Source organism: Athene cunicularia, assembly GCF_003259725.1.
Source record: "Athene cunicularia isolate RWA chromosome Z unlocalized genomic scaffold, athCun1 chrZ_part5, whole genome shotgun sequence".
Taxonomy (NCBI): Eukaryota; Metazoa; Chordata; class Aves; order Strigiformes; family Strigidae; genus Athene; species Athene cunicularia.
The window spans coordinates 415,351-429,090 of NW_020799146.1; the positions used below are offsets into that span (position 1 = coordinate 415,351).

Here is a 13,740-nt window from a genome sequence, read left to right on the forward strand (position 1 = left end):
GGAACTGTTTTAAGAGACAGATATATGTGTGTGTATATATATATATATGTATGTATATATGTATTAACAGAAGGTTTTTTGTAACAGCTCAGAGAATTCACAAACCAGCAACTTCGGTTTTGAAGTACCTCGAGCTAGACACCGCTGGTCTTAAAATTTTGCTTCCTGAATGAATAATTTCATGTCAAGTTTCAGTGCAAGATGAACTATTTCAACAAGCCTGAAGGAGACTTTTGTACAAAGGCATTCTTTAATATTCTTAAGACTGTTGAATGCCATAGCAATGGGAAGTGTGGGAGAAGAATAAAAGAGATTGGCAAAACAAGCAAAATTTTCGAGGTTAATATTTAACATTAAAGATCTGTGGGATTACAACCAGGCAGGAGAGTACTGCAGTGATGTTATCGCTTTATGAGGTTACTAGAAAACCACACTTGAAAAGGTCTTGTCTTCGTGTGCTTCTGTGTTGTGTACAAACCCCTTCCCAGGTAGACTTTAAATGTGTGTGCTTCTCGCGGAGATACACACGTAGTGCTGAACTGAGCATTAAAAATATCGATTAGGTTCAGGTTTGCAGTAGGACACTGATTCAGTTTAGCAGGAGGCTCGGGTATGACGGCACGTGAAGATTTGTCCTGTTTCAGAAATGCAGGTGGAAGACCTGCCGTGTCCTTCCTTTAATTTCTCTCTGGCTTCTCAGTAGTGCCGGTGATTGTGCTGTAAGGACTGAAGAGAAAGGTAGAAGTCGTTCAAAGGCCTTTGAGTTTGATCTGATTTACTAAAATAAAACACAGCTCAAAATTCAAGGGTGATTAAACATATTTTTATCTTTCTTTAACCTTGTATGATATTATTATGTTTTACATGTCCCAGAAATTCAGTCCTGTACATAGCAATTAACCTTTTATGTTTTTTTTTTCCCTTGACTTAAACACAAAAAGGTGAGGATAAAGGCAAGCTGCGATAACATCAGCATACATGCCTGCTTCATTTTCTGTCTAAAGATACAGCTCAAATGTTTGTCATCCAAAAACACCTGGTTGATTCCCCCAGACGCTGGTTTATTTTAAATTTGGAAGTATTTGAATCTCTTTCTAAATGTCTTCTCCCTACCTTTGTTTCTTCTATTTGGCCAAAGCATGAAAGAGATGCAGAGAAGGCCTTCTCCTCCCCTCGCTGCATACAGAAGTTTATCTGAATAACTCTTCTCTCTGGTAAAACTCGTGTTCCGTAACCTCCGTCATTATATTCAGTTCCCCTACTGCAAAATTATGGAATAATTGAGTTTCAGGGGGAGGTTTGGCCCTGGAGCTTAGCAGATACAGGATGGATTCCTTTATGTGCTTTCAGGTGTCATTTCCAGGTGGGGGGGGGCCGTGTGTGTCTGTCTGTCCATCCGTTCTGCCTGGGGCAGGGCTTCGGCGGCGACAGCCGGGAAGGTATTGTGGGCTCACCATGGACCCTGTACGTGGGATGTGCCGGCCATGCCCAGCACATGGGGAGTTTACTGTTTCTTCCGGTATTCGAATGTTAGAAGTTTAAATTTGCTCTTCCTCTTCTAGCTGTGCTTTTGCTTACAGCGAGTGTGTACACAGTGCTATTACTTGAAAGAACCTGAACGGTGTGTTTCTGCACCCCCTTTCTGCTGAACAGTTAGATAGAGCTGCAATCTTAAGTCATTTCATCACACCTCTTGCCACCTTTTCTATTTTACACGTTCTGTGAAGCTGGTTCTCATAAAGCACTTGTCAGTGAATAATGATGAGTCCTCTGTCATCCCAAAATTTAAGTGCTGCCTGAACTGCATAGATCATCAGGAACATCACAGCATGTACTTTTGCTGCCCATTTAGGTCCACCTTAAACCAGACAGGTTTTTATTTGAAACTTCCAGGCAGTTCCTTGCACTTCTGCACGACAGGCAGAGGCTACCTGTGCAGTGAGCACAGGGGTGTAAGATCAGGGTGTCCTCTGCCCCCTCCCCACAGCAGAGGACAGCATGGCAGAGTTGCAGAGCACAGAAGGGAGGTTGTGGGGCTGCAGCATCGGGGAGGTCACGAAAAGCAGAAGGTGTCCTCTGAAAACCCGACGTCTGTGTGCAAATGAAGGAAACGGAAAGGATCGTAAACTGGCAGAAAAACATGAAAGTGCAGATTTGAGACTGAAAAACTGTTGAAGGGGCACTTGGCAAAGGAGTCGAAGACAACTGTAAATCTTTCTTCACATCAGAGCACGAAGCCCGTAAGGCCCACACGGTCAAGACATGAAAGGAACGCTCAGCCAGGGTAACAACCTAAAAATACGGGTTTGGCGTCCGGCACTCGCGGCGGAAGAGACCGGGGACGCTCCCACGCCAAAGTCTTACTTTGTGGAGGGAGTCACCAGAAGATGTCTGAAACTGAAGAGAACATTAGCATTGCTACTAAGCTATGACCACTAACTACCCCATGACCAGAGCTGGGTGACAATTACCCAGCAGCTGCCGGGGGTGAAACAGCCGGACCGGTGACAGCAGTGGGTAACCGTGCGCTCTGTGCCGGGTCCGTAACTGAGCAGCAAACACAAGGACAGTTTTTAAAGTGCGTCCAAGGGGGATCTGGGCACAGGCCTGCCAGCCTGACGTGCAGACCGAGCCAGGTGCCAGAACTGCACTAGCAGAACGTGTGGGAAGGGGTGTGTATGTGGGATGTACATGGGAGGATTCCTGACGGCTTTTGTAAGGGACATCCCACTTCTCAGAAATCTCTGGAGTTCTTCAAAGGAGAAGGTCAGCAAACGTGTGTAAACATGATCCAGCTGGCATCGTCTGCAATTTCCAAAGGGCATTTGACAAAGTTCCTGACCAAAAGCTTTTAAGGAAACTAAACAGGCATGGAATAAGAGGATAAAGGTAGGATATGCTAGTGTGACATGGAAAAGGGTGAACAATAGGGTGACAAGATTTGCTGAGAAGACTGAATTATTTAGAGTGTCAGTGTTGTGAGCCAACTGTGAAGAACTGTCCAGGGACTGCAAGAAACAGAGGGAGAGCACCACAAAATGGCGGAGGAACTTGAGTGGCAATAAATGTAAAATAAAATGCCCGGGGGAAAAATAATTCCATCTCTGCATATGGAGGGATGGGCTCTGACCATTACTCTTCACGACTCAAATTTTAGAGTTACGAGATACAATGCCAAAAAAATATCAGTTCACAACTGTGAAAAGAAGCTGGTGAAACATCAAGAATCATCAGGAAAGCAGTGGACAGCTTGGTGCCACGTTGGTCCCTTCTTCTGCATCCCTCAGCCCAGCTACGACTCTTCAGCCTGGAAGAGGGATGACAGAGGGGAGGATCTGTAAAGAGCTTCGGAATCATCTGTGATGGGAGACAGTGGCTAGGGATCAATTGTTCATCGTTTCTTCAAGTGCAAGGACTGGGGAACAGCTGACTGTTGTGGTTTAAACTTGTCCGGCAGCCGAACACCACACAGCCACTCGCTCGTCCTCCCCCTGCCACTGGGGTGGGGGGGTAAACTGGAGGGGTAAAGAGAGATTTGTGGTTGAAATAAAAGCAATTTAATAAGTGAAATAACGGTGGTGGTAGTAGTAGTAGTAGTAGTAGTAGTAGTAGTAGTAGTAAGTGAAATAACGGTGGTGGTAGTAGTAGTAATAATAGGTGGTAGTAGTAGTAGTAGTAGTAGTAATAATAATAATAATAATAATAATAATAATAATAATAATAATAATAATAGAAAATACAAACAAGTGATGCACAATGTGATTGCTGAGCACCTGTCAGCCGATGCCCGGCCTGCTCCTGACGGGTGAACCCAGAGAGAAAGTCCCAGAGAGAGCGAGCTTCCCAGCCCACCCTCCTCTACACACTGATGGTGACATTGTGTGATCTGGAACGTTCCCTCGGCCAATCCAGGCCCGCTGCTCTGGCTGTGGCCCCCCAGCTTCGAGTGCACCCGCACACGGGCAGGACACAGGGAGCTGGAAAGTCCTGGATTTCTCAGCAACACCTGACACCATCAGTGTGTTACCAGCATCCTTCTCATGCTAAGTCCCATGATGAATCCAAAACGCAGCGCTGTTCATCAGCTCAGTCCCAGCTGACACCAGGAGAGTGAGGAAGGCAGTAGGAGCTTGGTTCGGAGGAGGCAGGAGGAGGTGGCTCCTGGTGCGATCAGCAGCAGACCGAGGGATGCAGCCGATGCAGAAGGTCTGCTCAGGTTCTGGAGGAGACAGCAGCAGTTGGAGGAAGATAAATCCACAGAAGGTCGTTGGACATGTAGAAACCTCACCCATCTGGCGCAGTCGCTGAGCCAGCAGTGGGTGTGAGGAGTGCTGGGGCAGGGCGTGTGGTCTGACACAGCCCGATGGTCTCAGGCTGCGTGAACGGATCGCAGCAACGGGCCTGTACGTCTGTGCCTCTGCTGGTCACGGTCTCTAAAGAGTTACGAGTCCTCCACGGGACACTTTATCAAAAACCTGAAAGTTGTTTCACCAAGTTACTGTGGCTGTTCAGTATCAGTCTGCCTGTGGGGATGTTTCTGCTCTCCATCAGAGCTGGAGCAGACCACAGATTTTGCTCTGAGCCTGCGGCTGAATGAGTCCAACATTCTCCAAAGTTCTCCAAAATACTCTGAAAATGCTGCTGCAGCCTTCGTAGAGCAGATCTTAATAGGGTTGGGAAAAAGATTTATATATTCCCTAGCTTTTTCTGAGATGCTATCAGATATGTTCAATGCTCAAAAAACCTTTTAATTTGTCTTTCCCAGAAAGTTCACTCTCTTTTCCTGTGACACAAAGGACGCAGAACAAGCTCCTGTGCATGGTCTGTTTTGGAATGACTCTCCACAGTCACACTTTTCGTCCAGAAGTGAACATGAGGCAGCTCCAGTACTTCACCTAGTTTGATTTGGAAATATCCAAAGTTATTTAAAACATTTTTGGGGTAATACATTTATTATCTGTTAGGTCAGTCTCTTTCCCTGAGACAGCATGGGGTCATCTCCGACGGAGCCGTGTTGGTGGCAGCTCCACCCCGTGTGCTTCCCTCGGGAGGATGGTCGGAGGAGCAGGTAGCAGAGCTGCTCAGAAGTTTCAGGTGCGGCTGTGTCTGACCACGTGCTGCTCCCGTCGGGCAACGTGTGCACATACACACGTGTATCTGTAAGTGACTCTGTGTGTAGACAGTTATGGTAGGGACGTATACGCTGTGACCGTCCTGTGTCTCGCGGGTTCGGTGGCACTTCGGTGGGTGTCGTCAGGTCTGCAGTGTCAGCCGCCAGGGCGGGAGAACATCAAAAACAGGGTGGTGTGGCAGGGAGGAGGCAAACGTGGCAGGCAGGGTATGTCTCCTTCTATACATAGGAAAAACCAGCGTGCGGGTTCTCGGCGGGTGCCCGTCAGCCGGCAGTTCCTGGGTCCCCGGCCGCTTCGTGGCGCCGAGCCTGCTTTCCCGCCCCGAGCACCCTGTGAGCAGCGGAACAGCCGGGTCCCGCCGCCAGCAGCCTCGCCCTGTGTCCTGACACCTTTCCTGGCCCTGCAAGCCACCATTAGCCTCTTCTCTCCCAGAAGGTTTCCTTCCACCTCTGTCGTTCTGGAAGGTGCTGGAGGCGCAGGGGTGAGCCCGCAGCGCCTCGCTGGTGGCCTCGTGGCCGACAGGGCCCGTTCCCGCTGGCGGACCCTGCCCTGGGCAGAAAGCAGGGGGTTTGCCCTTCTTCCCTCTCCCCGGTGGCGTCCCCTGCTCTTCAGCCGGTGCCCACGGGGTGAGCGTGAGTGACCGTTACCGGGAGCGTGGCTGGGCGCGGGGGTCACCGCCCAGGCCTGCTCCGCGCCGGCGCCGGCAGCGGCGCCTGTGTCTGCACGGGGAGAGGTCTCGACATCTGCTCGTGCGGGAGCGGTTTTGAAGGGAAGCATTGTGTGTTTTCCGCGGCAGTTCCCATGCGGAGGTGATGAAAAGTGTGTGTTTTGGCAAATCTTTTGTTTCATTGTGGTGGCTTGCGGCGGGGCAGCTCCTAGCAGCCGCCGCTTTGACAAAGCACCAGAGGATTCTGTTAAAAAGTTGTGTTTAGTAATTGTAGTCGTCGTGTCAGACCATAACTGACTTGGAGCTGAAGGATTTTTGCGAGATGAGTAGCTGTGCCAGCAGGGACCCAAGTCTCCTGGGCCAGCCGCGCTCTCATTAAGATTTGCCGCTAGCCGTGGCGGTGTTCGGCAAGTATGTGACGTGCATGCTGTTATTGTATGCTTGGCTTGTCAGCCTGCAGCTTTCTGACACTCACTTATGTCACTCTTTATTCAGAGAGGAAGAAGCTTTTGATAATTTGACAAGACAAGCTCTTAAACGATCTAGGTCATGGCCTTCACTGTCTGTGATTGTGAACATATTTCCTGAAAGCCCTGTCACTCATCACAGCTACATTTTCTCCCGGGGAGCTGCAGGCCCGTCCCGGTCTCCTGTCAGCGCGTGCATTTTGGTTATTCATACGCCAAATACAGTAGCGGGGTTTTTCCTTCCCTTTTGCAAATGCTCGCATGTTAGCGAGGCTAATCCTCTCCCCCACGCCGCGCTCCCAGCAGGGCTGCCGTCGAGGGCCCTCTCGGCGCAAGGCAGACGACCGGCCAAGGGGAGCGGAAAGGAGGAAAGGCCGCTTAGTGCTGTTTTTGTGTTTGCTCATTGTTGTGGAAATATGAGAACTGGTGGCAAGGGCCTTGTCTATTGAGCACTCGAGTCCTGGTCTGCTGTCAGGGGCTGTTTGAGATTGAGTGTTTTATTTTCTTTGATGTTCACGTTTGAGAATAGGGAAGTGGGAATTAAACAACAGATGCATTAAGCCGTTGTTCTGGTAAAACAATAATTAGCACCTGATAAAATTCAATACGGGTCAAAACGCGCAGTATCCAGCCTTGATTCATCTGGTGTGGCAGCCTCTGCCGGATCAGGCTCGGATATGAATAATCACCCTTCCAAATTAACCGAATGTGGGCTGCGGCAACACCGGCACGGATCTGGGAAAATTAATTGCCTGGCAGTTGTGCGGACGCAGCGGAAGGTGCGGGGACGCGCAGCCCGCCTGCGCCGGCAGCAGCCGAGCCACCGTGGCACTGCTCTTAGGAGTAGGCACCTCCTGCGCTGGTACATCTAAATGCTAGTAAGGTCAGACCACTGGGGCAGGAAATAAATGCAATTTTATTTTAATGTAGTTCATCACACTGCCATCGTACTTGTATACCACAAGGGCTTTTCTTTAAATGAGGGCCATTCATGGTTAAGTACTTTGAAATAAATAAGAGAAATCATGGGATCGGTGGTTGTTGTATTTGGTTATGCTCTCTTCCATAGCAAACCTCTTTGCTTCATTTGAGAAGCCAGCATTCAGTAGTAATTGTTAATTATACTTTTTTGTCATTCCGTGATAGAAGATACAGACAATAACTCTGAGCTGATGCAAGGTAATAAGACTCCAAGTTAAAAGCATCATTTCTAAAAAGCTGTTGTTTAGCCAGGCATCCATTTTCAACTATTGTGTTCAACTTCTGAAGTTCGCAAGTGATCATTGTGACGGTGGAAAGTATTGCACCGAATCACCATCTGAATGAAGAAAGAGGCTTGGCCGGTCTTCCCTCACCACCTTCTTCCTACCTCCCTTAGGTTCTCCCACAGCCTCAGAACACCCTGAAGGACGGTGATGCTAAAGCCGACCCCGTGCCGCTGCCAGGGGCTGGGGCTCTGCCTCCTCCAGGGGTCTGGTTAGAGCTGAGCCAACTGCAGTTTCCTACGCTGAGTTACAGACTCTCGCTGCAACTCATGCCTTTGTGTCCAGAGAAAAAAAAAAAAACCAACTAACCACCAAAGTATTATTCAAAAATAATTTTTATTATTATTATTAAATAGCTGCTGTGTGAGTAAAGGTCATGTCACGGAGTGGCATTTTGCCAGTATATGACAACTCATTGATTGCGATTTTTCAACCATATTAGTCTGGGGACACTGTGGTAATCGAAAACTATCCAGAACTAATGTATAAATAACTGCCTGCTACCCCTGTGCTAAACCAGCAAAAGCCTCATGTACAGATGAAGCCTTTTACAGCTTTGAGAGAGAAGGCAAGGGCTTTGATGCAATATTTTTACACGCTGGAGAGTGTTTATGTCTCGTACCTCCGAATCCTGCACAAGTTAGCAAAGGAGGAAAATCCTTTTGTTTGCACTCAAAGACAGCTCGAGTGTGTTCAAACTGTCAAATGTTGGAGCCTGTTCCCCTGTTAGAAATGGGGACTTCACACATTTTCTTTATAGAAATATTAATATAAAACTCAAATATTTACATGCAGTATTTGAGTAAGAGGAGAAATGTCGTACCGTTACACAGAACAGATTGTAGGTTTTTTTCTGCAGAAAATTGTGTTACTGATGGAATGAATAATAAATAATATCATTTCCATCACATCCAGGAAAAACATACTGTATATGCCATAGGGTGACTGTCAAAAACTTGGAATATTTTTTGAGAGACTCACTTGTTAATATTGGTTGTTGGGTGGGTTTTTTTAATTAACATGCTCTGTGAGAATAAAAGAAGGCAAGAATTTAGGCATGAGCGAAAAATTTATTCGAAATCTAAAGAAATGTTAATAGTACTCATTTGCAAGTAGTCATGAGGCTTCAGTGTTTGAAATTGGAGCTACAGCATATTATGTAGAAGCCACAGAATATCTAATATTTCTTCTTAAAATACTGAAAATTGAGATTGGCAAGCCAAATTGCTAATTGTTCAAATGATTAAGGAGCTATTTTAGTGAAAGGGTAAATGTTTTAAACAAAAGTGAAAGACCTCCATTGAAGTAACTGTGTGCACACTCTTAAACACTGAAATGGCTCACAGACAAAAGTGCCACTATTTCTGTGTCTGTTTATAGTCATAGGAGAAGACGGAAATATTGTACATTTTGTAAAAATGTTAAGAACCCTTGAGAAAGTGGCCTCTGTCTCATTGATTGTTAACACATTCTAATTTTGTACGAAGAAGAAGATCCACATTTTCCTCTTTCCTGTCTCTTACGTATTCCCCAGGTCTATTGTGTTATTCGAAAGTCTGCTCTGCAAAATATTTTACAAAGGGCTGCACTTAGAAGTTTGTGTGAGTCTGGCAAGTTTGGTTTGTTTTGTTTTTTTTTTTAAAAAGTAATTTTAAAAAAAAATCAAGCCATTGTAAAAATAGAAACATTAAAGCAATCTGTTCTGCTTCTTGTTTACAACTCATCTGACATTAGGCTACTGAGGATTATTACATGTAACAATTATATTTTGATTAGGATAGAGATATGTACAAAAACACTAAAATATTTCTATTCCTACATGAAAGGAAGGTACCTTGTGATTTAATTTCCAAAACATTATGTAAATCTGAAATGTCAGAAAATGCAGAATTTAAATTCATTTCTGTTTGTTTTGCAGTATTAATACTTACTGCAGTTAAGAGCACGTTACTCTCCCAAACTTCTAACCTTCAGAGAAGAAGGGGAAGAGAGAAAACTGTTACTGGCTTTCTGACAATGGCAGGGAGTGTGTTAAACCAGTGTAAAATTCAATTAAACTGTCTAGCCAGGTTTTTGAAGCTGAAATGCAGACCCTTTCAGTTAAGCTTCTTATTTTCCTGTGACCGACACCGGTGGATACTGTGTTATGCCAAAACCAACAGGCTGTAAAGCACCTTGTTTCATGCTCCTAGCTGATCAATATTTTTATTTTCCAGGCTTGCCCAGAAATATGGAGGCAGTATCACCTAACAGTAAGTAGAAACACCTTTTTTATTTTCTTCTACACCCAACCTATTTACTCTTCTGTGAACTGCTGACCATAAAATATAGACAAGCATCTTCTGCGGGAAGATAATAAACATCTGAAGAGTTTTTGAACTGAAGAATGCAATGAAACACTGTCACTATTTTTTAAACATCTTTAGAACTTATGGTTTCATTTTAATACTGTAATCATTAAATGAGTGCCTGGTAGCGCTCTCTCCTCTCAGTGACTACATTTACACATATAAAGAGGGTTAAATTTTAAGTGGAGATGCATAGCAGAAGCAATAATCCCATCTCAGATATCCCAGATGCTGGTAATTAATCACTGTGTGTGACAAAGCTTTCTTTTTAAATGAGTAAAATAAATCTCAGCTAGAGTGGAGATATTAATTTGAGCAGATACACTTTATAAACTTTTGCAGATAATTTCTGGCTGTAACTTCTTTGGCCTGAGTTAGTTGATCTTTAATCATTGAAACAAGAAAATAAAACTTTGTGAATTTACCACTGTGCTACTTAAGGTTTTTCCTCATATGTAAAATAGAGATAAAAATAAAACAACGTGCGTATAGATTTGGCTAGTATTGAAACCTGGCACAATGTAGAACTGGTTAAGACAGCATTCAGTGGGTTGATACCGCAAATCTCAAATATGTTCCTTTCTAAAATTATTATACACAAGAACACCTTTAAAGATTAGGATTTTTGCTGTTCCTCGGAATCCTTGCTGTCACTGCTACCCAGATCAACCTCGTATGTATTTGGCTGTTATAGATAATTAATTGCTGCTGTCCGTCCAAGACAGAGCAGAAAAGTTTGTCCACTACTTTTCTTCATGGGTCTTTGGAGCAGGCTTTTTCTTTAGAGCACTAAATGGGATGTGCTTTATAATTTGTTGCCTCCACCTCTCCATGGTAGTGGAATGTTCTTTTTTTCTGCTTTTGCTTCTAAATTCAATGAATAGGAGAAATCTGTGCTTAAAACCTCTTGCATGTGTTTTCTGCATAATGATTTTAAAACAGAGATCTACTTTAGAAATCCTCCTCCCTTTCTGAGCATTTACTTTTATTTTAAACAGAATTGATACAGACTTTTCTTTAAAAAAAAACCATGATGAGAAAAAGGTGCATTCACTGAGTATTTTTGTTTGCTTTTTTAAAATTGCAAGAAGGAAAAAGGTAAATGCCGTCTTTCATTATAAAGCCTAAGGTTGCATGTAAAAATTATTTCTGAAACATTTATGATATTTGAAATCTAATAATCAGATAGCTATATTAGATGCAGTAGTATGCTGGGTTCTTTTTTTTTTATTGAGGTATAAGATTTAATTTCATTTTAGTCTTGCTTGCCATTGAAAATTCCTCAAAAAGTGCGTCGCAATCAACACTTAGGAAAGATTTATTTTTGTAAAAAAATGTGTGGGAGCTTAAACCTGACCAAGTGGTTACTAGGGCAGAATTTGAGGTGTCTGAGGTAGAAAATTCTATCTGTGAATTTTGTAGAAAGTGTTCGGTGTTTACACTTTACTTAGTATAAAGCTAACAACGTTCGTCAAAACAAGCTCTCGTTAGGAAATGTGGTGGTTACGAGTGCAAGTGTATTATTCACAGCACCCGTTTAGAAATTCTTAGGGCATTTTAGGGACATTTTGAAACGTGGTCAGACATGGGCACACAAAGGTAAACTGACATTGAGTCAGGCCCTAGCCGCTGGTAAATAATTTTTTATTTTGCAGTGAGCTGCAGATTATCTGCAGATAATCCACGTTTCTGATATGTGGGAAATGCTTTGCTCTCTCCATTCTTTGCATGGGAAGAGTCACTTTGACTCCAAAGTTCCATTAGTAGTCAGATTAAGCCTGGAATTTTAAAATTTGCGTAGTAAAAGACATGCTTGGTGTTTAAAATAAGTTATAACTCAAGAAACTGCATTATCTGGGTGGTTTAAGTGTATGAGTGCCAGCTTTTATTGTTCCATTTAAATACTCTCTTTCGCACCCAAAGCAGAGCAGAAGTAAACAGTGTTCTCGCAAGAATCAAAACTTCTCTGTTAGAATAATGTATGTCGTACATACATTTATAGAATTTTAACTAAAAAGTTGAGATCTATTGCTCTCATACTAGCGCAGCAGCATTTCACTATAGCAATTAGTTTATCATTTTCCTCCTGTAGAATAAATATTTCTGTACAGACAGGATGACTGTTTCAAGAAAAATAAAAGAAGGTTTTTTAAAAGTACTCTTGTGGTTGTTGCTGCGCTGCAGAGGCCGCCTGGTTATTGGCAAACAGACTAAGGCGGCTGCGGTGAGTTTTTCCTGTGCTTCAGCCGTGGATACAACCGCTAGATTTAAATTGATTTTGGTAAATTGATCGTGAGTGTCACACATGCAGGTACACACAGGCACAAATAAAACCAGGCATTCAGGTTTGTCATAAAAGGCCGTTTTTGTAGCGTTGCTTACAGACAGCCATTACAAAGTTTGTCTAAATGTCTTGCATTATATAAAGTATTCTTAGTTAATTACTGTGAATGCTTGTGAAAAACCACACAGCCTTCCACCTTTCTCTTTTGTGAAGCTTTTGGTGTTTTTATTCATTATCAGGCTCTTTCCTAAGAGATGGACTGCCATCTATTGACTTCTTGAAGGCCCTGCACAGAAACGTGGATTGACTAGAACAATGACTAAATAATAAATCCATTCTGCTGTTATGGATGGTGGTGGGTTTTTGTTTACATTAGCTGTGGTGACAAATTTTGGCACATTACAAATAATTTGTTGTATGGGCAGAAATGTCTTATTCCAACCAAAATAGACTGCCGGTGCAAGAAATCTTATGAGCAGTTGAAATGGCAAAAAGGATTATAAGCAGAATATTTTAATTTGCCTTTTGATAGAAAAAAAGATTATCATATTGTATTCAATGAAGCTTAAATTTAAAGGCTCTATGATAATCAAAGCTTTATAAGTGGATGAAGTTAGTTTCTTTAAACTTGTTCTTTCAACTCTGTTAACTAAAATTATTCTGCAGAAAACCAATCAAAGTCAGCAGAACAATCCAATTCCCACTGTGGTTTAAAATAATATTTAATAACCTCTTTAAGATGGTGATTTAAAACTTTTACAAATCATTTTCATTGTGCCTGCTCTCTGTGTATTTCTCCTCTATCAGAAGAGGGAAATTATGTTTGTCAGAACATATTTTAAGTTTTTCTTCATATAGGTATCTATTTGCAATAAACAGGTCGGTTCTGATACCCGCGCACGTTTATCAAAGGGGTTATTATCAATTCAAATAATAACACAAGGACTTCGTTGGCAGATCCAGGATAAACAGTTCTGATCATAGCTTACTGCAGTGTAAATAATAATAGATGTGATTTTTTTCACAGACAAGGCATTTGAAGGTCTTGTAAAGCTCTTTGTTCTAGATTATTAGGAAGCTTAGCTTACAACTTTGTTTTTAAATGCCAGATGCTCCACAGATCCAGAGAAGCACAGTTTGTGCTCCAAAGGATGTGCCATCACATCCCCTTTTCATCTTGAGGGTATTGGGGGTGCCCCTAGCAGCTTTTTCATCCTCAGAATGCTTCCCTCTTTTCCATTCCCTTTCTCTCGTTGCTTTGGATTTCAGCTATAGAGACTTTCTGAAGTATTTTGTACTCAAGCAGAGTCCAGTTTACAGTGCCCTAATTACAAAGACAAAATAAGTTGGTGGAGAAACTTGTAGGATCAGGGCACCCTGCGATTTTCACCCATTTGGTTCAGCTTTGCAGTTTATTCTTAGAAAATCCACAGTTGCAACCCTCCGAGTTCGATCCGCTGCCCAGCCGCGGCCCCCATGCTCGGTGGGTCTGTGGCTGGAGGGGAGGAACCGTCCCCCTCGGCCCGGGCTCCTCGGCCGGCTGCGGGGCCGGGGCCAGCGTGGGGCCCGCGGCGGGG

At 43.6% G+C, this 13,740-nt stretch overlaps 1 protein-coding gene across 2 annotated transcripts in view; it reads left to right on the forward strand.

Moving 5' to 3' along the window:
- Positions 1-13,740, forward strand: part of ZCCHC7 (zinc finger CCHC-type containing 7) — a 124,916-nt gene that overhangs the window by 75,490 nt on the left and 35,686 nt on the right. For both annotated transcript variants that reach the window (XR_003400234.1, XM_026866897.1), the window contains exon 7: positions 9,748-9,783. Coding sequence is in view for 1 of the 2 variants with exons in the window: in XM_026866897.1 (XP_026722698.1) it covers positions 9,748-9,783 (36 nt within the window). In the remaining variant the exon portion in view is untranslated. The remainder of the gene's footprint in view (positions 1-9,747; positions 9,784-13,740) is intronic.